The 26832-nt window shown below is 41.5% G+C and overlaps 1 protein-coding gene across 6 annotated transcripts in view; it reads left to right on the top strand.

Annotated features, from left to right (window-relative positions):
- numbl (NUMB like endocytic adaptor protein) overlaps positions 1 to 26832 on the top strand; it is a 72595-nt gene that overhangs the window by 16207 nt on the left and 29556 nt on the right. For 2 of the 6 annotated variants that reach the window (XM_054793793.1, XM_054793795.1), the window contains exon 1: positions 11744 to 12139. The exons of 2 other annotated variants lie outside the window; for them this stretch is intronic. In XM_054793793.1, coding sequence (XP_054649768.1) covers positions 12099 to 12139 — 41 coding nt within the window. In that variant the 5' untranslated portion in view covers positions 11744 to 12098. Of the gene's footprint in view, positions 1 to 11743; positions 12140 to 12160; positions 12926 to 13552; positions 14602 to 26832 lie in introns of those variants that run through there. 2 more of the 6 variants (XM_054793798.1, XM_054793792.1) reach the window with 2 other exon arrangements.

The raw sequence follows: 26832 nt of genomic DNA, 5'->3' as shown, positions 1-26832 counted from the left end.
TATGCAGTTGCGATGCTACACAGTCACATGTTCTTCCACGTAGATTAAGTTACATGTCCAAACAGCAAGGTGAGCCAATCTCAGAGGAACTCCAGACAACTTGCAGTTAAATAATGCGATCCTATATTGATGTGAAAATCCCATTTTTTTTGGTGCCAAATAGCGTTAGATCCTACTTTGAGCCCTTATTCATTGTCTTGTGTGGATACATGTTGTGTATATAGGTCTGTGTTGCATCATACAATCTGTCCCTATCTAATATTCACACTGCTAACCCTTAAGGGGGAAGACATGGGGGGAGAAGGCCTTGGAGTAAACTAGTTTTAGGATTGAAAAGAGGGCACAGGAGCTATCAAGTTTACCTCTTTTCAAAGGGAACTTTAAACGAAGCGCATTTGCTCAACGTGTATTTACTGCATGTACTTATGTATCTATTGAGTATCATCAACAGAAACATTCTGAACCATTTTGTCACAATTTTTGTCATGCCTCAAACTGAGATGCAAAGTTTAAACTGGGGGTGAATTATTTGGGAAAATAACCTAAAATCATGTTTTTCTCCACTATGCAATGAAATACACGCCACCGCATACCATAACCCCAGTGCCACCATGGCACACTCGATCCGCAACACAGGTGCATTTTATTAACGGCATTTTGAATGCACAGAGATGCTGTGACGAGAGCCTGAGGCCCACTGTTGTGTCATTCATGCACGAGAATCGCCTCATGTTGCAGAATGATCAGTATGATAATGCACGGCCCCGTGTTGCATGGATCTGTACACAATTCCTGGAAACATCCCAGGTCTTGCATGGTCAGCAGACATGTCACCCATTGGGCATGGTTGCGATGCTCTGCCCCCCCCCCCACATACAGTTATACTGCACATGTTGAAGTGGCCTTTTATTGTGGCCAGATTAAGACACATATGTGTGATAATCACGCTGTCTCATCAGCATCCTGCCCTGTGAGGTGGACGGATTATGAATTCGGAATGCTCACTAGCACACATTTAGACAGATTTGTGAACAATAGATCTGTGTGTTGTGTACATACTGTCGAAAAAGTTAGATCTTAGTTCAGCTCATGAAAAACTGAAGCAAAACCAAAAGTTGCGTTCAAATTTTGTTGAGTGTGCTATAAAATGGACAGTGATAACTACGTAGTGTAGTGGTCTCATTATTTAGATTTCCTCCTCCCAATAAAGCCTGTCTCTCCCTCTCTTGCAACGCCCCTTTCAGTGTGCGAGACAACCACAGGCATAAAAGTAAGGAGCTCTTTTTTTCTTATGATGGTTTCATTTAATTATTGTAATTACGCATGTGTTCTGTAACTGGGTGACTTAGGTGTTAATTTAGCTCAAATGTAGGTATAAGTTCTGACTTCCGCTAAAACCCGGCTTCCAGCACCTTAGGAAAGGAACTTGTACGTAGACGGAGGACCTCCTGTTCTTCTGTCTAAACGAATGCATGATTAGATGTTTCTGACACGTTACGGCGCGATCGTGAGCCACAACTCTCTTCCGACTGACAGATGGTTGAGTGTGGAGCGTGTTTGCCTACATTTGGCAAGATAATCGGGGGATGGTAGTTTAGGGGGGTGGAGAGGTTTTGGTAGAGGTCAGCGGAGGCACAGCTGGTGAGATCCCCTCTCTAACCAGCTGCTGCCTCAAAAGAGCCTGTCAGCAGCCTGCCTGGCTTTCCATGCTTTCTATGCTGTGTTCCACTTTCCCTCTGTTGCGTCCCCCTGCAGACTCAGCCCAGCTGTTGCAAGATCTCTGCTACTTTTCACCTTGACATCTACAATAAAGGAGATTTTTGCAAAACTTGTAGAATTTACAGAGAGGCCCCTTACTGGTGGTTAGGTCTTACTTTCCCAGCAAGCCTTTTGGTGGCGGCTTAAGGAGCAAATTCACCTGCAGGTGCTCATGAGCACGTCCTTTGTAGTGTGACATTAGTTACAATTTCAACCTATTGATACTGCACTTAAAGTGAAAGTACAGAAATGAGCCTCAACAATTCTGATGCAAACCTTTTTATGGACTGATGAATTTGTGAGGCTCATCTTTGTACTTTTTGGCAAATTCCTGCCTGGCCTTCCTTGTCGTTTTGCTCATGAGAGGTTTGTGTCTTCTGGTGTAGCCTTCTTACTTCTGTTCTATGAACAGTAGATCTATGCCGCCACTCCTGGTGTGAAAAGTGCGCCTGGAAAAAGGGGACGCAAGCACATAAAGCAGATCATATGACACTTTGACAAATAAAGTAAGACAAATAATTTCAGGTGGACTGTTAAAATTCTAGGCGTAAAGTAGTGTTTGTGTATCAAATATATAGTCTGCTGCCCCGGCCAATTTTTTTAACTCAATGCGGCTCACGAGTCAAAAAGTTGGCCCACCCCTGCTATACAGGCATCCAGTGCTATTGATCGAATCAGCAATGCAATCGGACACACGTGGGCAACAAAATACAGTCAGTCACATGTTCCATGTTCCACACGTTCAAAGAAAAGGTGCTATCTTCTCTTGGAGATGAAATTCTCTGCAACCTAATGGAGGACTCAAGGTCTCAAGTAAGTATGTCGGACAGAGTAGAATCACATGACAGGATCCTGGGCTAAAAAATGTCTCTTCTAATGTCCTCCTGCGGCCTCCTGACCAGAAAAAGAGAGATTTTCGGGGTTTCTCCTGAGTGCGTGTGTGGCAGTAACAGCTGAGAGTCGTGTTTTTTCTGACGTCGTAATCTCACATCAAAATCTTTTTCTGTACAAAGTAGAACACGCACTCCCAGCATAGCCCGTCCTATCTTTGGCCCACTTGCTCCATTCTGCGACCATATTTGCCTGCTGATTATTGAATGCACTTTATCTCTGTGTTTCTATAACCTACTTAAAGAAATGTTCATCCATTCAGTTAACAAATTAATAAAATCATATTTCTATCATCTACTTGTAATAAACATTTACTCACCCAGCTAACAAGTTAATAAAACAATATTATCTTACACGTCTAAGTGAGCCTGTTGCACAAAACTAGGATAAGGCCCTGTCCACACGTTCGGGAACGTTCCTGAGATTTTTTTTGGGAGGTTACAGCGGAGCATTGAGTGTGTATTTGTGCACTACTTACGCACAAAGTATTGCAGATGGCCTCTACCACGCTTTCTGTCTTTGTTTTATGACTCTGGCGGTGTTGCCTGTCTTTTTTTATGTGCTCTTTTGCCTCCTCGTAAGCCTCAATGTGGATTTCCACTTCCGTCGGGGGAAAGTACGCCGCTCTCGTTGCCATGGGGAATCGGTGACTCTGTAATCACTAGCGGGTCTATTTAAGAAAGTCGCGTACGCGCAGTGATCCGGGATTGGTTTCACCTGTCTTTGATTAATCCGTGTCTACTCATCCTGGTTTGGGCTTTTGTGCAACCAGTTAAGTCTGCACACTTTTGAGATCCGTGGAAATAAAAGCTGAAATGTTGCTCTGTGGTCTCATATTTATTTTGTTTTCAGTCTACAGTAAATAGAAAGGCTTTACTGTTCCAATACTTATGGAGGGCAGTGTATGCTAGCCCAGTTATTTTCTGTCTGCTTTAATGCTATTTAGCTTCATGTTTGGTCAATGGCGAAGGTGCAAGTTGAAAAACTCAGGGCAGCCAACCAGGCCTCACTTCATCACGCATAGCTGAAGTGGATGCTGCCCCCCCCCCCCCCACCTCCTCCAATGCTCTGGTCCCAACCATGACAAGGCCCACGTGCCCCCCTATTCAGCCTCCTGGTGGGGGGTAGGCGGGCTCTTTGTCTGGCGGCCATTGTCCCAGACACACGCTCCCGTTTGACGGACACACGTGCTGATAAAAGAGAAAGGGGGCGGCGGAGGAGGAGGCGGGGCCACCGCTGGCCATTCTTCTCGTTGGTGGCGACGGTGAAAAGACGAGACGCGCTGGCCATCTGTGGTGCGTGCCTGTAATCTCTAGTGACTGCACACACGCACACACACTCATTTAGTGTGCTGAAGAATCCCTCGGTTTGGTCTCGCCACACTTTTCTAAGGAAACAATGCCCATAAGGGGGCTTGGCTTCTCTTTACACAGGTTTGTACTCCGAAATGAGTCTGAACCAATTCTGTCAGAGAAAGCGACTTGAAGCCAAGCTTTTCATCTCCTGTTGTTGTTTGTGATAAGTAACTATGGTTGAGTTATGTGTCAGGGTTGTCTGTGGCAGGCCAGTACACTGCTCCCCTTGTCTCTTCTCTGTTTTCCTCTTCGGCCTTCCATGACCCAGACTGCTTGAGGGTCTTCACCTCAGACCCACTACTTGACAATAAATCACCACTTCCCATTTGATTTTGTTTTGCAAAGTTCTTGGAACTGGAGGCTTTGACATGAATGAGTCAGCAGCTTGTTTTCATCCAAATACAAGATAACCGTCTCAACATGAATGATTCGTTTTCTTGCAGAAGTTTTCCACGGCATGGTTTGGACTGGCATACCACTGTGTGCGTGTGACATCGAAGCTGGAAAGTACAGTAGAATCCGTTTACTTCGACACCCCTCAGACCGGCTGACTGACGTCGGTATAAAGCCGTTGCTTGCACATTTTGTTGTGATTTTTGTGAGTTTTCCTCCATTTGTGCATATTTTTTATTTTGATTCTTCTGCTTTTCAAAAAAAAAATATTTGAAGAACAAACTGACCTGCTGTGGTAGAATCTCAGTTAATACTGCCATGCTTTTATGCTGAAGCTTGCTTTGCACCCAACAGGAAGTCACGTTTTAATGCTGTGTAGCGAGACGGTGGTTATGCTGCTGTTGTCATTTCATGCTGCTTACCGATAAAGCAGAAGTTAAGGATACTACGCTACATAAACAGTCCCATTTTTTATGTCCATGGATGTCGACGTTGCCTTAAGTGAGCGCTTTTTCGAATAAGAAAAACAAGACAACACGATGCACCGGGACTTGAGTTGGTGGACAGAGACGGGTTTTCCCAAACGGGATTTACTTGTAGCCGAGCCATGTCCACATGAATACAGATATTTAAAAAATCCATGTTTATCTACGTGTCTTGGCCTCTTGTTCCTTAAAAACAGATATTTTGAAGTACTCCAGCGTCCTTGTGTGGACCGGTAAAACAGCTTTTTGGTGAGTGGCATAGGAAATGTGTGCCATTATCTCATGTTTTAAAACCTTACTTAACAACAGAACATGAAGTTATTAACTTCTGGGTGTTGGTTTCATTTCATGCAGCGGTAGACTCCGGTAGACCGCCTCAGAAACATTCATGATATTTCCTGGACGTCTGTGTAAAGAGCGCTGAGTTTAAGGATAATGTGCGTCTATATCTATATCTCATATATGGACTAACAAACGCGTTTAATGCGTGACAGTGGTTGCTTTTTCAGGCCTCTGATTGGTCAGACATTGTGGATGGAACCACTGAAGTGGGGTAAATATGCGTTTTTCTATCAGGAGGACTGTGAGTGTGTTTTGGTCCAGGAATTTATTTTGCTATCTTTAAGAAAGTAAACAAACAAATACACTGTGCCATCCTGCACTGATTTGAGGAATTATTTATGACTCCTCTATTCAGCCTTTTGTTCTTCTGCTACTAATGTCTTCAGTTTTCCATTTATCATTCTAACTACCACGCCTGCTTATATTTCCATACGCATTAGCTGCATAGCATCACCGCCAACGTTTTGTCATTTGTAATCTCATCCTGTGCAACACATCTTTTACATATTAATACCACGAGTGTAACCCTGAGGGCAAAGCTTGTACGCTCATCAAGAAACAGCAGACAAGGGGAGTTTATATGTTCATTATAATTAGCAGCATTTGCTCCCGGGTAGGAAATGGAAATCAAGAGTTCAGCAAATCCAAAGCTATGAAATATTACACATACAAAAGAAAAACCCCAGGAAGAATAAATATTTCAATGACTATTTAAGACTTTACGTCATGTAATTTCACGTGCGGTCAAATGTTCGTGTTCAGAATTCCACACGTTCAACGTATTGTAACTTTATCTTCCTGCATGGTTTTATGAACCATTTTCGTCTGCCCGTCTTTCTGCATGACCACTCTGGGCTTTTGCTCGTTGGAAGGACACGACCACCCTGTGAAGGTCATTCAGTCTCTCCGCGCAAGACCCCGTGCATCATCCAAACAATCACAGATAGATCTGTGTCATTTTTGTCACATGGTTCCCCTCTGTAAAGAATATCTCCCCAACACATCCAGTTTGTGTTTTCTCGAGTTGCTTTCAACCACGTGTTGCTTGCAGGAGGATTTTTTCCCTGTGTCGGCAAATAGAAAAGGACAAGACGGCTTCCCTGTGAGCTGAACTTGCTGCCTTTCTGAACAGATTTGGGGGCCAGCAGACAGATGGTAGCTGTCATTGAGACAAACAGATAGACTGACAGACAGATGGGTATGTAGATATCTAGTTAACAGATGCATATGCACAGTCACCGTTTCACCATCTGCACTATGTAGGAGTGGTCGTGTTACCAACAACAAATAAGCACTGCATATAAAAAAGAAACCCTAATAGCAATATTAGATTTGCCCGAAGTTCCTTATAATAATGCTGAAAAAAAGTATCCACCCAATCAGTGTCCAGGTTCTTTTTCTATTTCGGAAGGCACTTCTAGGCCAAGGACAGAGAGAGGATTGCAGACAGAGTGATGAGGCAGATGTTAAAAGCTCTAAAAGCCTATTGATTTTTGTCTTATGGCCTTCTGTATACTTGCTTTACATGCATAAATGTACATAATGCATGAATGTATCGTTGACAGTAGAGACACTCCCTCAAAAAGTGATGAGTTTAGGTCAAAAAGAACACCACCACAGCAGAAAGCTCTTTTTTGTAACATTTCTATTATATTTTATGCATTTTTAAAATATTCTATTTATTTGACATATACAATAGGCTGTGTTTGTTAGTAGGTGTCATATACTGTCACTGTAATACACCTTGTCATTTTGCTGTAATTGTAAATATTACAGAACTAATTTTCTTTAATGGAGGTCAAACTAGCAACTCATTTGTATTAGTTAAAAAAAGATTTAGTTTCTTTTGTTTTGCATGCACGCTCACAGCCAGACAGACTGATCCTCTTACTATGGCGGTGTGCTATTTTCCTTCCGTCCAGTAGGGGTGCTCTTAAACAGGCAACAGAAGCCTTCTTTACAACAGTGATATCATCCACCTCGTGCTCACACTTTGAGGAGAAGAGGAGGATGACACAGTTTTCATCCAGCAGCAAGTTTTTTGCACGGGCCTCGCTTGTCTGCCGTAGCGTGATGTAAACTGGGATGCCGTGTCGGTTAGCTTCAAAAGATGTTGAGTTTTGGATTTATAGGCCTTTGTACCTGACACACACACACACACACACACACACACACACACACACACACACACAGTTCTTTGACTGAAAAGCTGTTGGCCCATCTAATCCAGTGGACAAACATGCGCATTTGTGTGTGCTTGTGTTCAGAAGCCACTTGAGGGCACACTCCTCCATCATCCTACAGTCTGGACGGCAGTAGAACTCTCTTCTGTAACTACAGTTGCTGTGTGTCATGAATCTACTCACAGAACAGCAGAGACCAGCTGACAGAGTAGTTAAGGAGTGAAGAGATGCACAGCCAGAAAAAGAAAGCTGAACAAATTAGGCAGTGATACTGACCGTAGATGATGGGATGTGGTGTGTGAGTGTGTCTGTTTGGATTTAGCTTTCCAGCTAAAGCTAAAGAAAACATGTGCAGGTATTCTTTGTCAATATTGAAATGAATTAGGCTGAAAGCTCTTACCTACATGATAGTTACACTTTTCACCTGCAAACAAAGCCTTTGCATTAAAGCCACACAGACAGGCGCTCCTCGTGTTACGACGTTTCACGGTTGCAACGCACGCCCATAAATTATTTATACTGTACAAAAAGAAAAAGAGAACTCGTTATGTGCGCTACACTGAGGAAGGATGTCACTTTTGTTATTTTTAAGGTAACCTTTTTCCCCTTCTTTCTCTTCTGTGTCCCGAGCGTGAGGCAGACTCAACTGATGGCAGCGCGTCCAAGAAAAGTGAAAAGTGAGGTGAAATTAGATATTGTGAAATGCTCCGAAAGTGGAGATATCGACATTGGCTGCACGCCCGGTCCGAGCCACGACCATCATAAAGAATAAAGATGTGAAAGGATGTGCTCATATGACGTGGACGGTGATAACTAAGTTTGTAGTCGTCTCATTATTGAGACTTCCTCGTCTGATTAAGCTCGTCTCTCCCTTCCTTGCAACGCCCACTAGTGTGCAAGAGAACCACGGAGATAAAAGTAGAGTTGTTCTTGAATCGGTTATTTTTGTCTTCTTGAATATATGTTCAGTTTCTTATATTCAGACAATTTTTATATACCTAAATTAGTCATTTTAAAAACTATTGTCTGAATACAAGAAACTGAACATATAAAGAGTTAATATGCAGCCATGACAAAAGAATATCAGCACACACACACAAACACGCACACACACACACACAAGGTCACTACATTGTCGTTATTGCGTGTGTTAAAATGTCCCTGCAATGCGTAACCTTCTGCATGCGACACTCCTCCATGCTCTTTCACTTCCTCCTTGCTGTCGAGTGTGCATTTACATGCAAAAGATCCAGGCGGAGTATCAAATGCACTTTTGCCACCTTGTGCCCGTTTTTGTGCCTTACAACTGCTCTAACTGTGACATCTTTTAGCGTGCACTTGCGTCATCACCTCCTTTTGCCTCTCATGCAAAAAAAACGTAAAGGACGTATAAATCCATTGTTGGGATCGTGCGTTCGGGTTCATAGAAACGTGTCAATACATCTTTGGTATTGAATGAGTCAAAGGGATAGTTGAGATTTTTTGACATGAAGTTGTATGACGTCCCCTTCAGCGGTGTAGTGCTTCATCAGTGACTTTTCCCCCAACTTCGGCCCGTGAGCCGAGTTCTGATCAGTTTTTGGTGTTGAAGAAAGTAGTTCCGGCTCGTTGGTGGACTTCCTATGGCTAGTTGAGACCAAATCAACACGTCGTCTAGTTGCAGCCCACGTCAGTCGTTAGGCTTATCCCTACTCACCTGGAAAGTGTAATTTGCAAAGCACCGGGGTTCCTTTTCTTTTAGATAGAATGCAAAGTACTGCTGTTTGCACAATACTCCTACTTTGATTGCTGCATTGAAAAAAGTTAAGTGCAATGATCAGTGGGTTGTCAATAGGTCATCAAAGGTCACAGCTGATTATTGTATGCAAGTCTGCGTTCAATGGCCCGCAGCTCATTTACTCAAGTCAAGCATTGAACATTCCTGATGCAGCTCATTAATGGTGGTACGTGCACACACACACACACACACACACACACACACACACACTGGAGAGGAAGCATGTGTGGTGCAGTGTTTGTCCAGGAGACAGTACAATACAAAAAAAATTAAGCATCCTCTAATTTGTCTAAAACTCTCTAAAGCACTCTTCCTTGTCTTTGCTGCAGCTATGTCTTCGCTTCTTGGCTTATTTTTAGACCTGACGCTTTGTCAACCTCCTATCCCTACTGCCTGTACCTCCCGTTCCTGGGGCGCTGCAGAAGAAAGGAATAGAAGGACCGGTTCATTATGGTTAGAAATGCAATGCCAAAGGTGGTAGTAATTAAGTGGTATATTATACATTAAAATTAGAATTATGAAATGCACCATAGGGATCGGCAATGTGGGCTCGTTTGATGTGCAAACTCTTGTTAAATCAAAGAGGAATCCGCGTTTTTTGGAATACGTTTATACATGTTTTACCTATTTGGATACGCTTTTATCAAATACGGTGTGTGTTGCAGTAAAGTGCCTCCTCGGGTTGTGCAAAATTGACTGCGGAGTCAAAATGTATTTTGTTGTAAACGTAACATTTCAGTGGTGAGTCGTTCCAACAGTTGGCAGAATGCGCTTACTAACAGGAATGCGCAACGACACATTTTTGTCATTAAAAATGCAGGCAGAGGAGTGAGTCTCTTTAACAGAGGAGCTCTGCTCCAGTACGAGGCCGATATGCCAATATAACAAGCACATTGCTTTTCCTGCTGACTTCAGCATTAATGTAAAAATGCTACCATTTTGGGGAAATGTTTTGCTTTTGTGTGTGTGTGTGTGTGTGTGTGTGTGAGATGTCTTCCGGAACAACCGGAAGCTGAATAGAATTGATCTAGACTCTACATCCTGCTGCCTCATTGTTGTTGTGGAAGCGGTAAAATATGTAACTCGGGATGGCCGTTATTGGCATAAAAACGAGATATCGATTCTCCGCACAGCAACAAGCTTGCTAGCTAAGTAAGTCCATGGTTTGGAATTATTTGCAATTTCATCTTTGGATTGTAAATATGCAATTAATTGTAAATTAAGTAAGGCGTCTTCCTTCAATACTCCGAATCAAATAAGTTTAGTTCATGCTGCGTTCATGCATGACGCTTTGAAGGAGCCCAGTTTATAATTTCACTGATCGAATTAGTAAAGGGGTTCATACTTTGAACTTCAGCTTGTTCTTACACTGATGTTTGTGCCACATAGAAATGTGCAACTTTCCAAATTGCATTGTTGTCGTTATTTCATTGGATTCTTATTTGTGATTTTATGAAGACTAACCTGCCCTACCTGTTGGTAATATGAGACATGTTATTTTAGTTCACTGTTGGTCATGATTGTTTAATGACTTCTGTTGAGACATACAGTTTCAAATGAATATACTGTAGCACTTCTTCCTATAACTTGCATTACATTTTGCAGTATTTGTCTTATTTTGCGTTTATCTGGGAAATGCATCCTGTGACATCACAGTGAAAGAAGCTTAATGTGTTCATTCATTACACCTGACAGATGTGACCTGACATTAGTTTGAGGGAAGCGCTGCCGCCAATATCGATCTCGGTTGATATCGGTATCGGAAATGAAGTGCCGGACAGTATCGGTAAGAAAGCCGATATTGAGCAGGGGCTCTGAGTAGGCTCAGTCATCTTTTTCTGATGCATCCCAGACGTCTCTCTAGTTGAGGTATTCAGGACATGTCTAACGGGGAGGAGGCCTCCAGGCAGACCCTAGGACACGCTGGGGGTGTCATGTCTTACAGCTGGCCTGGGAGCACCTCAGGGTATTATCGGCGGAAGTCTGTACACTTTTGAACGGACGTTTTACATCTTTTCAGAAAAGGAGACGCAATTTGTTGTCGCATACAATAATCATGCCTCATCTGATCGACTGGATGCAATACAGTAGTGGAAAACTCATGAACATTCTGTAAAGTAGTAGAGACATTCCCCCAGCATGTATTGACCTACACTGGATTGGATTTAGCATATTTAATGTAAAAAGTGGCCCCCAGTGGACACTGTTTGGACACCTCTGTTGTAGCTGGGGCCAAGAGCAGGTTTAAACCTTTCGGTTTGCAGAAGAAGCGATGCTTTAACCGGCTGTATTATTGTGGGGTGCCCTTCAGCACCCTGCTCCTCTTCTTGACCCGGTGCAGCTCCACCTCCAGCGCTTATCCCCAAGCTCCAGCCCCACATTTCACCCTCTCCCCTAGTGCACTCTTGACCAGTGCGCCAAGAGCAGATGGAGAGCAAAGAAAACTGTGTCAGGACCCGCCATGACTCACTTAACCATCACTCCCCCCACCCTTCCTATTCCTCCTTTTACTCTATTTTCTCATCCAGTCTCTCTTAGTCCGTCCCCGCTCCCAGGATTTGGGGCAGACATTGATTTGTCATGTATTCATAGCGCAGCTGTGAGCGTGCCTGCATGTGCAGCATTAGTTTGTGTGCATCTGTCCACCAGACGCTCACGCGGGCATCCCGGTTGCGTTTGTGTCGCGTTGCATACATCGGCTCGTGTGCGAAGGCTTCTTTTTCCAAGTTAATCTCTTAAGAAGAGGTGTGGTTCTCTGTGGCTCTGTGCTCACTCTCTCCCTGCCCCTCAGTCTGAGTGGCGATATCATCACAAGCTCTGTCCTCCTCTCATCTTTTCCTTGTGCTGCTGTTGCTGCCACCACCGCTCGTCTCAAAGCCTCGGCTTGTCACATCTGTATTTTTCTCTGTCCGCGATGACTTCTTGTGGTGAGATGGGGGATGCCATCGAGCCCAGGTGAGTCCGGGAGGGTGTGTGTTACTGTGTGGTTTTGTGCAGGAAGTGGCAGGTGACATCCAACGCTTTGTGTTTGTATTTATGTTTTTCTGCTGATTTGATTTGAAGTTGTTGTCTAATCTTTGTCACTAGCATTCATCACTACAGTCCATTTCTTTGAGAGGTCAAGAGCAGATGGTATATTTTCCTGATGTTGTGTTATTGGCTATTGTGGTGTTTTCAGACCCTGCCAAACTGATACTAGGTCTCGTCTAGCCTGTGTCCACAGGGCTCATGGTGGGTAATAGCCTTAGCAGATGCATAAACCACATGCCCATATGGAAGAGATTAAACATACTGCATTCATACAAACACCCAATGTATTTTTCTGTGCAGTGTGCATGCGTTTTCATCTGCAGGAGCACATGAAAAGATGCGCGCTGGAATTTGGCATACGTACATTTTCCAGTGCAGAATATACGTTTCCTATCATGTTATGTAGCCTGCGGGAGGAGGACTTTTTCTCGTCTTTCCCGCCCTCTTTTCCTCTGTCCTCACGACGAAAGGGACAGCTCGGATGTGTTTTGTGAAGCACAGAAGGAACAAGGCGGAGAGTGAGAATACTGGAGATGAAATGAGGACAAATGAAGCAATGCGAGGTGTGGACTCAACAGGACGGAGATGATGAGAGGAGGGGTGTGAAAGTTGAGTTTGAAAAGAAAGGAAGGTGAAAATGCAAAGAGGAGACAGCAGGAGATGAATCAGGGCGTCGTAGGAATTTGGTAGATTTCGCTTAACATTGGAAGGGTGAGTTTAGTTGTGACATTGTTCTGACTATTCAAAGTTTTTTTACACCTCGAATACAAATAGAAAGAAATATATACCGCGGTTGAAATTTTGCAGCTTCACTCACGTTTTTTCAAAAACATATGAATGAATAAATCATGCTGTGTTGTGGTTGAACACGGCCTATTATTAGTCAGAGCATATTCAAGAAAATGTTTCAAGAATAAAATGCCTAAGTGAACGAAAATACAAATATAAGGCATTCAAAAGACGCATTCAAAGACGTTCTACAATAGTCACTAGGTGTCTGTAATTTTACTTAATGTTCGGCGGGACACACAATCACCAGACTTGTTTGCCGGAACGACGGGCTTCAATTATCTCACAACAGGCACAATAACCCCTCATAAAAACATGAGCGCCTGTTGCGGCTGCAACCCATGGCAAGATGGAACTCAACTCTGCTCCCCGGGGGAGCACATTTATAGCAACACACACGAGCACGAGTGTTATTTATGTCTTAAATGGCTTATTTACTCTTAATATGTCTACGATATTGGGTAATATGAGAGTAAAAGTGACTATAGGGGTGTTGTCTCATGACTAGAGGGCTCTAATAATGTTAAAAACTGTTTAGAAGGTTTTTGATGCTCTATGCTCTTCCATTTCTAAATAAGGAATCCTACTTCGTGGAAATGCGTTTGTCACGGTCGGGTCTGCAACCAATTAACTCCGATAAACGAGGGATTACTGTAGATATAGAAAGCCTTACCCACAAAACTTGCAAACGTGCAGTGTGAGGTAACATCTGACGTCTGTTGGGTGGAAATTATATCGACATCAACTCATCCATTCATGTTCTCTGCCGCTTATCCTCACGAGAGTCTGCACACTTTGTCACTCATCATTCTTTACGTATACCAGGGTTTGGAGTGGCCTTTTATTGTAGCCAGCCTCAGACGCACCTGTGCAGCATTCATGCTGTCTAACCAGCATCAATTATTTCTGCCAAAGACAAGTGCTTACTAAGACAGATTTAGACAGTTTTGTGGACAAGATTTGAGAGAAACGGGTCTTTTGTGTACATAGACAAAGTTTTCAGGCTTTGAGTTCAGCTCATTGAAGATTTTTGTTGAGTGTATTTGTGTAAGCTACCGTAATTCTTCTCAGGCAAAATGAAAGAGTCTAAAATTGGCACTGTGTTTCCTGTGCTATTATTTTTCCTCACAAACGCACCAGATGGTGGCACTGTTATCAAACGCCAAAGTTTTGACCCCAGGTGTTGGATTGACTTAAAATTTCTCACACAGGTCGTTACACTATAAAAAACCCACAAAATTTGGTACACACCTTCAGGGCACTGACAAGCACGTGTGTGTAAAATCTGAGCAAAATTGGTTGAAAACCACGTCTGCCATCAAGCGAATGTCTATGTAGGGGCACAGGCGGGATTTAGCAACTAATTGCCGGGACGTCATCGACTTCTTTTTTAATGCAAGCGCGGGGGGGTTTTAGTGTGACTTTAAGTCTTCATCATTTATAAGGTGGTTGCAGCATTCAAACAAAAGCAATTATTAGTGATATCAGACAGCTCTCACAAGCTCACAAATGGAGTTTTACCGTACGTTTTCTGTTTATGCCGAGTGTCGTTGTATAGTTTTGTGTGGGACAACTTTGGATGCTTTCTTTCTGCATGGGTAAGTGAAGGAGGAACACATACCATGCCGTTTACAATATCACAGACTTTATAGAGATGACAGGCTGGTCTGTAGCACCGCTCTGCACTGATAGCAGGGGAAACACAAAGTGGGAGCACAGCATGACATTATGATAGTGGAGCGTATCGACCCGACTGCTCCCCTTTATGCCTGGCTGCACAATGTGCTTGGATTAACTCCCCGAGCAGACCTACTTCCTACCACTGCTACAGCAGACAAGCACGCTGACATTAGCCAGGACACGAGCACCATACTGTAACGCTGTTACGGTATGAACACATGCATCGGGGCTGCCCATTTCTGTACACACTCACTCAGGATCACATTAGTTCGACACGCAAGCACAAAAAGAAAACACTTTGACTTGAACAACATATGGATACTCTTTGGTGTAGACTGAGGAATACAAATTCAAAGTCTATTTGAAAGACCAGAATGTGGTTATTGATCAGCAGAAACATATAAACACACACACACACACACACACACGCACGCACACGCACACACAATCTCCCGAGGCTTAACTCAGGTTGGTAGGAAATGAAAGTGTGGCAGAAGGCGCTGTGCCAGAGCGTTAAGCCTGGAGGGGGGGAAGAATAATATTATGTATAATAATAATATTTAATCATGTGTGTTTGTGTGTGTGTGTGTGTGTGTGTGTGTGAATGTGTGCTTGTGTGTGTCTTTCCTGGTGACAAGTTAATAATCGTACACTGCATATTGTGTGGAAAAGACATATTATCCACTATGGCAGGGGTGAGCTCCAGCATTCTGGAAAAATAGGAATGTCGGGAAAAATGGGAATTGCTGTGATGTGGATAACAGCACAAATGCACTGATTTGTTGAATGGTTTGATGTTTGAACAGTGTTTGAACAGTTTGAACAGCAAAAAATGTGGAAGTAGTGCCTTTGATCTAATTAGATCAAATGCCTTTGATCTAATTATATCAAAGGCATTCAGCATTCCGGAAAAGTGGGAATTTTTGTGCAGTGGACAATAGCACATATGTCCTGACTTGTTGTTGTTGTTGTTGGAATGAGGTGAATCGGTTGAGAAATATAGAAGTAGTAGCATTCCTTAAGAGGTAATTAGTTTTCTGGAATAGTGGAATTTGGGGAAAAGTTTGAGTTTTTAAAATGTGAAAAACAGGTAGCCGTGATGTCTGGATTGTGCTGAACGATTTGATGTTGGAATTGTTAGAATTGGTTGAAAATGTTGAAGTAGAGTAATAGCACAATTACTAATTACTCTGATCAAAGGCAATTACAGTAATTAAGATCAAAGGAAAAGTGGGAATGTCGGGAAAAGCTGGACAACCATTATTATTTTGAAGCACTGGGTGTGTGGAATGGTTTGAATCGGTTGAAAATTGAACGAATGGTGGAAGTTTGAAAAATGGAGCATTCATTTTCAATGGGAAAGATTTTGTGGAGTTTTTTTTTTTGTGGAAAATCTGAGAATAAAAAAAAAAACAATCTGAAAGGCTCGCACACTATTCCTGAATGAGCTGAACGATTTGATCCTTGAATGGTTTGGGTGAAAAATGAAGGGACAAGAATGAAAAGTGTTATTATTGTTACATAATCCAGTCTTTCCCACATAGAAGCTGCAGGGGAGCTACATGATGATGATGATGATGATGATGACATCACATTTGCATAATTGGCCGTGATGGTGTTTCTATCATGAGAAATGCTCAACATGTTTTAACCGTAATCAACAACAGAACATCGTTATTGACCGAGGGTGCTGGTTTTATGCACCTGCGTGCTCCTTATAGCACGCACAAGCAAAAGCCAAAAACATTTTTGGTGAGAGAGTAATAAAATCCACTTTGTGTCAAAAAGGTATTTATGACATGTCTTGATTGATTTATGACCCCCTGTCATAAAAGTTTATGACATGCCCCTCGCCCCAACCCCCACCCCCCAACATCAAAGCGTTTTCACACCTATGTGACGAAGATCAAAGCGTTTTCACACCTACGTGACATGTTTATGACAGGGCAATAAAACAATAAAGTTTATGACGGGCCAATAAAACAATAAAACATCAAAGTGTTTTCACACCTATGTGTCAGGGATCAATAAAAGTTTATGGCATACCAATAAAACAATAAAACAATAAAATAATAAAACATCAAAGCATCAGGAAGCGGACATGCGGAAGTCATAAACGGACATCTGGAAGCCATAAAACATCAAAGCGTTTTCACACCTATGTGTTAGGGATCAAAGCATCAGGAAGCGGACATGCGGAAGTCATAAACGGACATCTGGAAGCCATAAAACATCAAAGCGTTTTCACACCTATGTGTCAGGGGTCAAAGCATCAGGAAGCGGACATGCGGAAGTCATAAAACAAACAAACAATCATAAAATCATTCCCACGTGACTGTGTTTTCTTCCGGCTGCATGTGGGGGAAGCCCCCATTCCCATACCCCTCCTTTCCTAACGACCCCCCCTCCACCCCCACCACCCCCAAGACATCCTCCGGCCTTATCTGGGTGTGTCTCAGCATGTGTGACTGGGGCCCCCAATACCGCCCCCGCCGGCCTGTCTGTGTGTCAGGTTGTGTCTCAAACATGGAGTTTTCTCATTGAAACAATACAAGTAATACTGCTAAAACAGTCAAAACATTGCATCCTGAGCTCACACGTCCCCATTCAAACCATTTCAATCAGCCAATTGCAAAGACAGTCAAAACACTGAAAAGACTTTTTTTCCACATTCTCATTGAAACAATAGAAATAATACTGCTAAAACAGTCAAAACATTACAACCTTAGCTCACACGTCCCCATTCAAACCATTTAAATCCGCCATTTGCAAAGACAGTCAAAACACTGATCAAAACAACAGTCAAAACACTGAAAACACTTTTTTTCCACATTCTCATTGAAACAATAGAAATAATACTGCTAAAACAGTCAAAACATTACAACCTTAGATGCCAGTCTTTGTACTACAGCTATTTTGTTAAAAATTATATTTTCTTAAAAAATATCATGATTACCTGTCAGCCGTCCATCCACCAGCCTTGTTTCTTCAATAGCAAAGTACAAATGACCCATCTAGGCCACTCCCTCCTACATCTAGAACACTCCCCCCAACCGGCCGATAAAGGTCATGGGCTGAGGAGGTGGGGGTAAAGGAAGGAGGCGTGACTTTGTTATTTACTTTAGAACGTGAGTAATATCTTAAAGGGCGTTGATGGGCGTGGCGAACGTGTTGGGGGTGTGGAAATGTGTGAGATGTCTTATATAACGAGGGGTGTTTGAGTCAAACTATGAGTGATTGTTCGAAAAAAAATGGCGGTGTTCAGGAAAAAGAGTCTGCATCTTGACGGGGGACGCCTGGTGGTTTGTGAGTTTAGAGGCATGGGAGTAGTTCCCTTTGTGGATCTATACAGTCATGAATATATGGAACCAGAGGTTACGCAGCTGAGAATCTATTCTACTGAATTTGAAAAACTGAAGAGCTCCATTCAAGATTTCATCGTTTACATGCAACATGTGCACGACCAAGGGGATGTAGGACTTACGAGAATGTTGCCAAGTGTAGCAGTGAGAACGGATTCGCTGCTGCGTGAAGAGGGTGGATCTTTTCTCGTCGATTGTTCGAGATCACACATCTGGCTGCTGGTCAGATATGCCACCTCTGCTGCTAATACTGCCAGACCAAGGACAGTTCTGGAGAAAGAGCGGGATTTCCCAATTCACCTGGCGTTCAAGGTGGAAGACTTCCCAAAGCTGGGTGATCTCTTGAAAGAAATTAGTTTGTTTTTCACTCAAGACAGTGTGAAGCGGAGGCATGCCCTGCTGGGGAAGAGGTTAACCACTCGAGCTGAAGGCAATGTTGGAAGACAGAAGATGACTAGTGATAAGAGGCGAATAAATCCGATCACCGTTTTTGACAGAGAACTGGAGGTTGATGGTTTGGTCGGAAGAGGACCTGTTTGTGAATTAGAGACTGATTCCATGTGATTCTATCACACATGCTGGGCTCCACCTTCTACAAAGACCTACCAGAGCCCAGCCTACCAGTACCGCCTCCCACAACCATCGTCTCTTTGGGCGAGAGGCCTACAATATCCTGCAGACTGTACGGATTTTATCAAGCCTAGAATTAACATCCCTGCGTGCTTTTCTCTATGTAAATGTTGATCATTCAGTTTTATATCAAGGTTTAATGCTTATTAAGTAAATAAAATATACATTTGAATGTGGTGTTGTGTATTTTTTTTTTTTGCCTCTCCCACCCCCCTGACCGTGTGTGCGTGCGTGCGTGCGTGCGTGCGTGTGTGTGTGTTAAAGTGTTACTTTTATTTATTTATTTCCAAACACAGTACCAGTATACTGCAAGTACCCAAATACAAGAATGTACTATATTTTATTTATTTATTTATTTCAAACGCAGTACCAGTATACTGCAAGTACCCAAATACAAGAATGTACTATATTTTATTTATTTATTTATTTCAAACGCAGTACCAGTATACTGCAAGTACCCAAATACAAGAATGTACTATATTTTATTTATTTATTTATTTCAAACGCAGTACCAGTATACTGCAAGTACCCAAATACAAGAATGTACTATATTTTATTTATTTATTTATTTCAAACGCAGTACCAGTATACTGCAAGTACCCAAATACAAGAATGTACTATATTCTATTGATTTATTTATTTCAAACGCAGTACCAGTATACTGCAAGTACCAAAATACAAGAATGTACTATATTCTATTTATTTATTTTGAAACGCATCAGTCTTTGCCCCCTTTACCTAGTCTTTGTGAAGCTTTGATCAACAGGGCTCCTCTTGGAACTTCTTCTCCTGGCTTGTTTGTCATGAATGAACACCCTGACTCGGGTCCATTTGGTGTGACTTCTCTCGGGAGTCCATCCTGGCCGCATCTCCACTTGGTCTGCTTTCTTATGTTAAAATGTTTTGCATCTCAGCATGATGTATTGGACTTGTAGAGCTTTCTTCACACAGCCATGCTATCCCTGCAGCGTCTTATCTTTTAATCAGCACTCTAGTGTTATGAAGGACTAAAGGAAGGTAGACTTGCAACCATTTGGGCTCTGTTAATACAAATAAAAAGTCTAGAACATACTGTATAAAGGTGATCTAAAACAATAGATAGTGACTTTGTTAGGTATGTGTCCTTCTGAAAGCCTTTCCTACAAAGGAGTGTCTTGATTGAAAAGTGTGAATGTTGGTCATTAGCAAACCTGATTGTCCTGATGCATACATTTGACATTACAGGGCCAATTCCTCCCCCTAAAGTGGATGCAAATACTGTACATACTGTATGTTGGCTAACAGAAAGACACGCATATACTGTTTACATATGACCAATATTATATTTATTATCACTATGTATCTATTGCGCTTAATGCACCCGGAAAGATTGGTTAGAGGTTGTTATTATTGTTATTCATTGTCTAGTTGTGCAGATATGATGTTTTGTATGAGTTCTATTAATTATTTTCATTGTGTCCTTTTTAATCACAGTTAATTAGTACATATGTGTACTATTCATTTTGACTTCTCTTTTACTTCTTTCTTCATTTTTTCTTTTTATTACAGTTACAACACGGCGTTCAAGGGGTTGGTAATGACACAATATATGCATGCTACCCGTGCATTCTGTATGAAATCTTACAGAAGTACTGATTTTTTTATTTATTTAATTTCCAAACACATCGCCGGTATACTGTAAGCATTCAAATACTAAAGCAGAGACATTATTTGATTAAAAAAACAAACCAACAAACATGCCCTGACTTGTCTCCAGGACATGGGGGGCCTCAGGAGGCAGGCTATGCTTCCTCAATCTCCACCCCCTTTCGACAGATACCCGAAAAACCATCCGCTGTACCCACTACATTCTACTGTCATCTGGAACTTGATTGAGAGAAGGAGACTCTTTTTCCCCCAACCCTTATTTAATTCAACATGGCGCAGCAGAGGTCTTCAGGTAATATTCACCCTTTACTGATGACCACAAACCCATCATCCATCATTGGAGAACATTCCTATCATAAGAAACTCCTATGTAAAACACTATTGTCTAAACATTGACTAATATTTGTTTTTAAAGGGTGTTCATTAGATATAGAATATCATGTGTAGATATATATGTACTGTATGATATAGATTTCCTTTTCATCTCTGACATTATCTTAAAATATGCTTGATACTACTGTGTTGCCGGGCAAATTCGTAAGACCACTGGTAAACAACAGATGCATTACCCATAGCAAAACATACTTTCTCATCAATACAGTTAATCTTGTTGTTTGTTTTATTTCTAATCTCATTATTTTCTTTATAATCATACAGGAATCATCAAGGATCCACACAATAAGACGGCTGAATGCACCAACCTCGACAATGTCCCTACAACTTGGGGTTATGCCGACAATGAATCGACCTACGTGCCCGTTTATCGGCACGACGACGTAACCCCGTCTGAAGACGTTGGAAGGGCGACAAGATTCACTGCAAACATCATCACCCTCTTCCAAACCTTACTGAAAAAATGTTTGAATCAGGTAGCGTGGGAAATAGCACGATCTGAATGCAACGGCTGCATCATAGAACATCCAAGCCAGTTGCAGCATTCCTGTCTCAATGAACGAGGAAGAGTCATTTACATCAACCACTACAGCAGGGTAGTTGACAGCGTTTTCAGTCCTACCCTGACAACCGCACTTCAGCAGCTGTCATGTGTAGAACCAGGATACGTTGTTATAAGTACAGAGAGACTTCTTGGTGCTGCCGAAGTAATACTACACGACCTGATGGAGAAAGCATGCTTTGGTCGCACTCAGGACGACGATGAGGAGCAAGGAAACGAGCCCTCACCTAGAAAAATATCCATGGCTTTCTTGACATGGTTACACTAAAAACCATGTGTCTTCTTTTGTTTTTATTAACTTTTATATCTCTTTTATACAAAAATGTACATTTTTATATGTAGGATTTACCTCACTTATGTACTTCAAATGACAAATTTATTCCTTTGTTTTATCCTGTCACGGTTAGGTACTGCAATGGGGGGCGCTACTGCTCCAACAGCCTGTTTCCCGCCCCCACTTCCTGCTCAGCCATGGCTGCTAATTGTCCATTGTTTTTCCGAGACTGCGTACACGCGTGCGTTCCTGTGCTTTCCCCTTTTGTTTCTTTTTTTCCTGGCTCAAACAACAATTGTTAAGTATATAGATTTTTTCTGCGTGTTTGCGTGTGTACAGTTTTCGCTGGTTGGTGTTCTTATATTTTTGGGTGAAAAAGCATCATTTACATCCAAGGATGGAGACCACCTTTAATCGTCAATAAAAGAGTTCTTTAAAAACTATGCCTCTATTTCCTCATTCGCTTTTCAATAAGCACAATCTTCCAACAACACGTCTTCATTGCATTATGAACACGAACATTTGTAGAGTGACGACGAGCGTCGGACAGTACAGTGACATAAAAGGCTTTGCAGAAGTATGAAAGAAAGTGTGAAACTAACGTTTGCCTTCCTTACTGTGTTACCAGTGCTAACCAGGCTACATAGAAAATCAATACAAATAAGTAATTACATGTCTCAATCAAAAACTATGACATACAACTGCAGAATGAACTTGATCGGTACGTGAAATCATTTGCGGCTCAAATCTGAACGTAAAGAATGAGAAGTGCTGTATGCCACCCCGTGACAAGTTGTGCACAATGTCAGTTATACTGACCGTACCAACGCACTGTTCTTAAAATTTAACACTTTAAAACTGAGGACTTGAAATTAAAAACGTTGTTAGTAATATACAAAACTAAAAAGAACCAGCCCCACAGTAACATCCAACAATTGTCTGCCAATAGAAATGAGAAATATAGCTTAAGGTGAACACAAAGTCTGAAAGTACAGTGTACACGTACAACCCTTAAGAGTCAATGTGTCACACGGAGAGGTACGGATCTATGGAATAATTTTGATGAAGACTTAAAAGGTGCAATTACTCTACAACTATTGAAAAGACATTATAAACATTTAAATATGATAAATAAAGGTACATCAGTGGTATTATTGTGTCACACAAGGTTTTGTGTTGTTTTTGCATGCAAATATTTCAAGTACAATTGTTCCCTCTTATTTCGCCATTGAGAAAAAAATATTGTAGTAGTAGAGGGTAGTTTGGATAGTAGTTGTAGCAGGTCAGTGAATTTCAATAATTGTGATGCACTGAAAGCAGGACTCACACATCCTAAAAAGCAGTACATAATAAAAAAGTGCACATTACATTTTAATAATGGGTCAGAAAACAGTGACAAGGTTTTTAAACTTTTCTTTTTTTATGCAATCCAAGTTGCCAACAGTTGATGTATTCATCTCTGTGGATAAGGTGACACACAGCACTTCTCATTCTTTACGTTCAGATTTGAGCAGCAAATGATTTCACGTACCGATCAAGTTCATTCTGCAGTTGTATGTCATAGTTTTTGATTGAGACATGTAATTACTTATTTGTATTGATTTTCTATGTAGCCTGGTTAGCACTGGTAACACAGTAAGGAAGGCAAACGTTAGTTTCACACTTTCTTTCATACTTCTGCAAAGCCTTTTATGTCACTGTACTGTCCGACGCTCGTCGTCACTCTACAAATGTTCGTGTTCATAATGCAATGAAGACGTGTTGTTGGAAGATTGTGCTTATTGAAAAGCGAATGAGGAAATAGAGGCATAGTTTTTAAAGAACTCTTTTATTGACGATTAAAGGTGGTCTCCATCCTTGGATGTAAATGATGCTTTTTCACCCAAAAATATAAGAACACCAACCAGCGAAAACTGTACACACGCAAACACGCAGAAAAAATCTATATACTTAACAATTGTTGTTTGAGCCAGGAAAAAAAGAAACAAAAGGGGAAAGCACAGGAACGCACGCGTGTACGCAGTCTCGGAAAAACAATGGACAATTCGCAGCCATGGCTGAGCAGGAAGTGGGGGCGGGAAACAGGCTGTTGGAGCAGTAGCGCCCCCCATTGCAGTACCTAACCGTGACAGGATAAAACAAAGGAATAAATTTGTCATTTGAAGTACATAAGTGAGGTAAATCCTACATATAAAAATGTACATTTTTGTATAAAAGAGATATAAAAGTTAATAAAAACAAAAGAAGACACATGGTTTTTAGTGTAACCATGTCAAGAAAGCCATGGATATTTTTCTAGGTGAGGGCTCGTTTCCTTGCTCCTCATCGTCGTCCTGAGTGCGACCAAAGCATGCTTTCTCCATCAGGTCGTGTAGTATTACTTCGGCAGCACCAAGAAGTCTCTCTGTACTTATAACAACGTATCCTGGTTCTACACATGACAGCTGCTGAAGTGCGGTTGTCAGGGTAGGACTGAAAACGCTGTCAACTACCCTGCTGTAGTGGTTGATGTAAATGACTCTTCCTCGTTCATTGAGACAGGAATGCTGCAACTGGCTTGGATGTTCTATGATGCAGCCGTTGCATTCAGATCGTGCTATTTCCCACGCTACCTGATTCAAACATTTTTTCAGTAAGGTTTGGAAGAGGGTGATGATGTTTGCAGTGAATCTTGTCGCCCTTCCAACGTCTTCAGACGGGGTTACGTCGTCGTGCCGATAAACGGGCACGTAGGTCGATTCATTGTCGGCATAACCCCAAGTTGTAGGGACATTGTCGAGGTTGGTGCATTCAGCCGTCTTATTGTGTGGATCCTTGATGATTCCTGTATGATTATAAAGAAAATAATGAGATTAGAAATAAAACAAACAACAAGATTAACTGTATTGATGAGAAAGTATGTTTTGCTATGGGTAATGCATCTGTTGTTTACCAGTGGTCTTACGAATTTGCCCGGCAACACAGTAGTATCAAGCATATTTTAAGATAATGTCAGAGATGAAAAGGAAATCTATATCATACAGTACATATATATCTACACATGATATTCTATATCTAATGAACACCCTTTAAAAACAAATATTAGTCAATGTTTAGACAATAGTGTTTTACATAGGAGTTTCTTATGATAGGAATGTTCTCCAATGATGGATGATGGGTTTGTGGTCATCAGTAAAGGGTGAATATTACCTGAAGACCTCTGCTGCGCCATGTTGAATTAAATAAGGGTTGGGGGAAAAAGAGTCTCCTTCTCTCAATCAAGTTCCAGATGACAGTAGAATGTAGTGGGTACAGCGGATGGTTTTTCGGGTATCTGTCGAAAGGGGGTGGAGATTGAGGAAGCATAGCCTGCCTCCTGAGGCCCCCCATGTCCTGGAGACAAGTCAGGGCATGTTTGTTGGTTTGTTTTTTTAATCAAATAATGTCTCTGCTTTAGTATTTGAATGCTTACAGTATACCGGCGATGTGTTTGGAAATTAAATAAATAAAAAAATCAGTACTTCTGTAAGATTTCATACAGAATGCACGGGTAGCATGCATATATTGTGTCATTACCAACCCCTTGAACGCCGTGTTGTAACTGTAATAAAAAGAAAAAATGAAGAAAGAAGTAAAAGAGAAGTCAAAATGAATAGTACACATATGTACTAATTAACTGTGATTAAAAAGGACACAATGAAAATAATTAATAGAACTCATACAAAACATCATATCTGCACAACTAGACAATGAATAACAATAATAACAACCTCTAACCAATCTTTCCGGGTGCATTAAGCGCAATAGATACATAGTGATAATAAATATAATATTGGTCATATGTAAACAGTATATGCGTGTCTTTCTGTTAGCCAACATACAGTATGTACAGTATTTGCATCCACTTTAGGGGGAGGAATTGGCCCTGTAATGTCAAATGTATGCATCAGGACAATCAGGTTTGCTAATGACCAACATTCACACTTTTCAATCAAGACACTCCTTTGTAGGAAAGGCTTTCAGAAGGACACATACCTAACAAAGTCACTATCTATTGTTTTAGATCACCTTTATACAGTATGTTCTAGACTTTTTATTTGTATTAACAGAGCCCAAATGGTTGCAAGTCTACCTTCCTTTAGTCCTTCATAACACTAGAGTGCTGATTAAAAGATAAGACGCTGCAGGGATAGCATGGCTGTGTGAAGAAAGCTCTACAAGTCCAATACATCATGCTGAGATGCAAAACATTTTAACATAAGAAAGCAGACCAAGTGGAGATGCGGCCAGGATGGACTCCCGAGAGAAGTCACACCAAATGGACCCGAGTCAGGGTGTTCATTCATGACAAACAAGCCAGGAGAAGAAGTTCCAAGAGGAGCCCTGTTGATCAAAGCTTCACAAAGACTAGGTAAAGGGGGCAAAGACTGATGCGTTTCAAAATAAATAAATAGAATATAGTACATTCTTGTATTTTGGTACTTGCAGTATACTGGTACTGCGTTTGAAATAAATAAATCAATAGAATATAGTACATTCTTGTATTTGGGTACTTGCAGTATACTGGTACTGCGTTTGAAATAAATAAATAAATAAAATATAGTACATTCTTGTATTTGGGTACTTGCAGTATACTGGTACTGCGTTTGAAATAAATAAATAAATAAAATATAGTACATTCTTGTATTTGGGTACTTGCAGTATACTGGTACTGCGTTTGAAATAAATAAATAAATAAAATATAGTACATTCTTGTATTTGGGTACTTGCAGTATACTGGTACTGCGTTTGAAATAAATAAATAAATAAAATATAGTACATTCTTGTATTTGGGTACTTGCAGTATACTGGTACTGTGTTTGGAAATAAATAAATAAAAGTAACACTTTAACACACACACACGCACGCACGCACGCACGCACGCACACACGGTCAGGGGGGTGGGAGAGGCAAAAAAAAAAAATACACAACACCACATTCAAATGTATATTTTATTTACTTAATAAGCATTAAACCTTGATATAAAACTGAATGATCAACATTTACATAGAGAAAAGCACGCAGGGATGTTAATTCTAGGCTTGATAAAATCCGTACAGTCTGCAGGATATTGTAGGCCTCTCGCCCAAAGAGACGATGGTTGTGGGAGGCGGTACTGGTAGGCTGGGCTCTGGTAGGTCTTTGTAGAAGGTGGAGCCCAGCATGTGTGATAGAATCACATGGAATCAGTCTCTAATTCACAAACAGGTCCTCTTCCGACCAAACCATCAACCTCCAGTTCTCTGTCAAAAACGGTGATCGG

The sequence above is a fragment of the Dunckerocampus dactyliophorus genome, chromosome 12 (assembly GCF_027744805.1).
Source record: "Dunckerocampus dactyliophorus isolate RoL2022-P2 chromosome 12, RoL_Ddac_1.1, whole genome shotgun sequence".
NCBI classification, from domain to species: domain Eukaryota; kingdom Metazoa; phylum Chordata; class Actinopteri; order Syngnathiformes; family Syngnathidae; genus Dunckerocampus; species Dunckerocampus dactyliophorus.
Note: the sequence above shows the minus strand (reverse complement) of the source record. Positions and strands in the feature narration are given on the sequence as shown.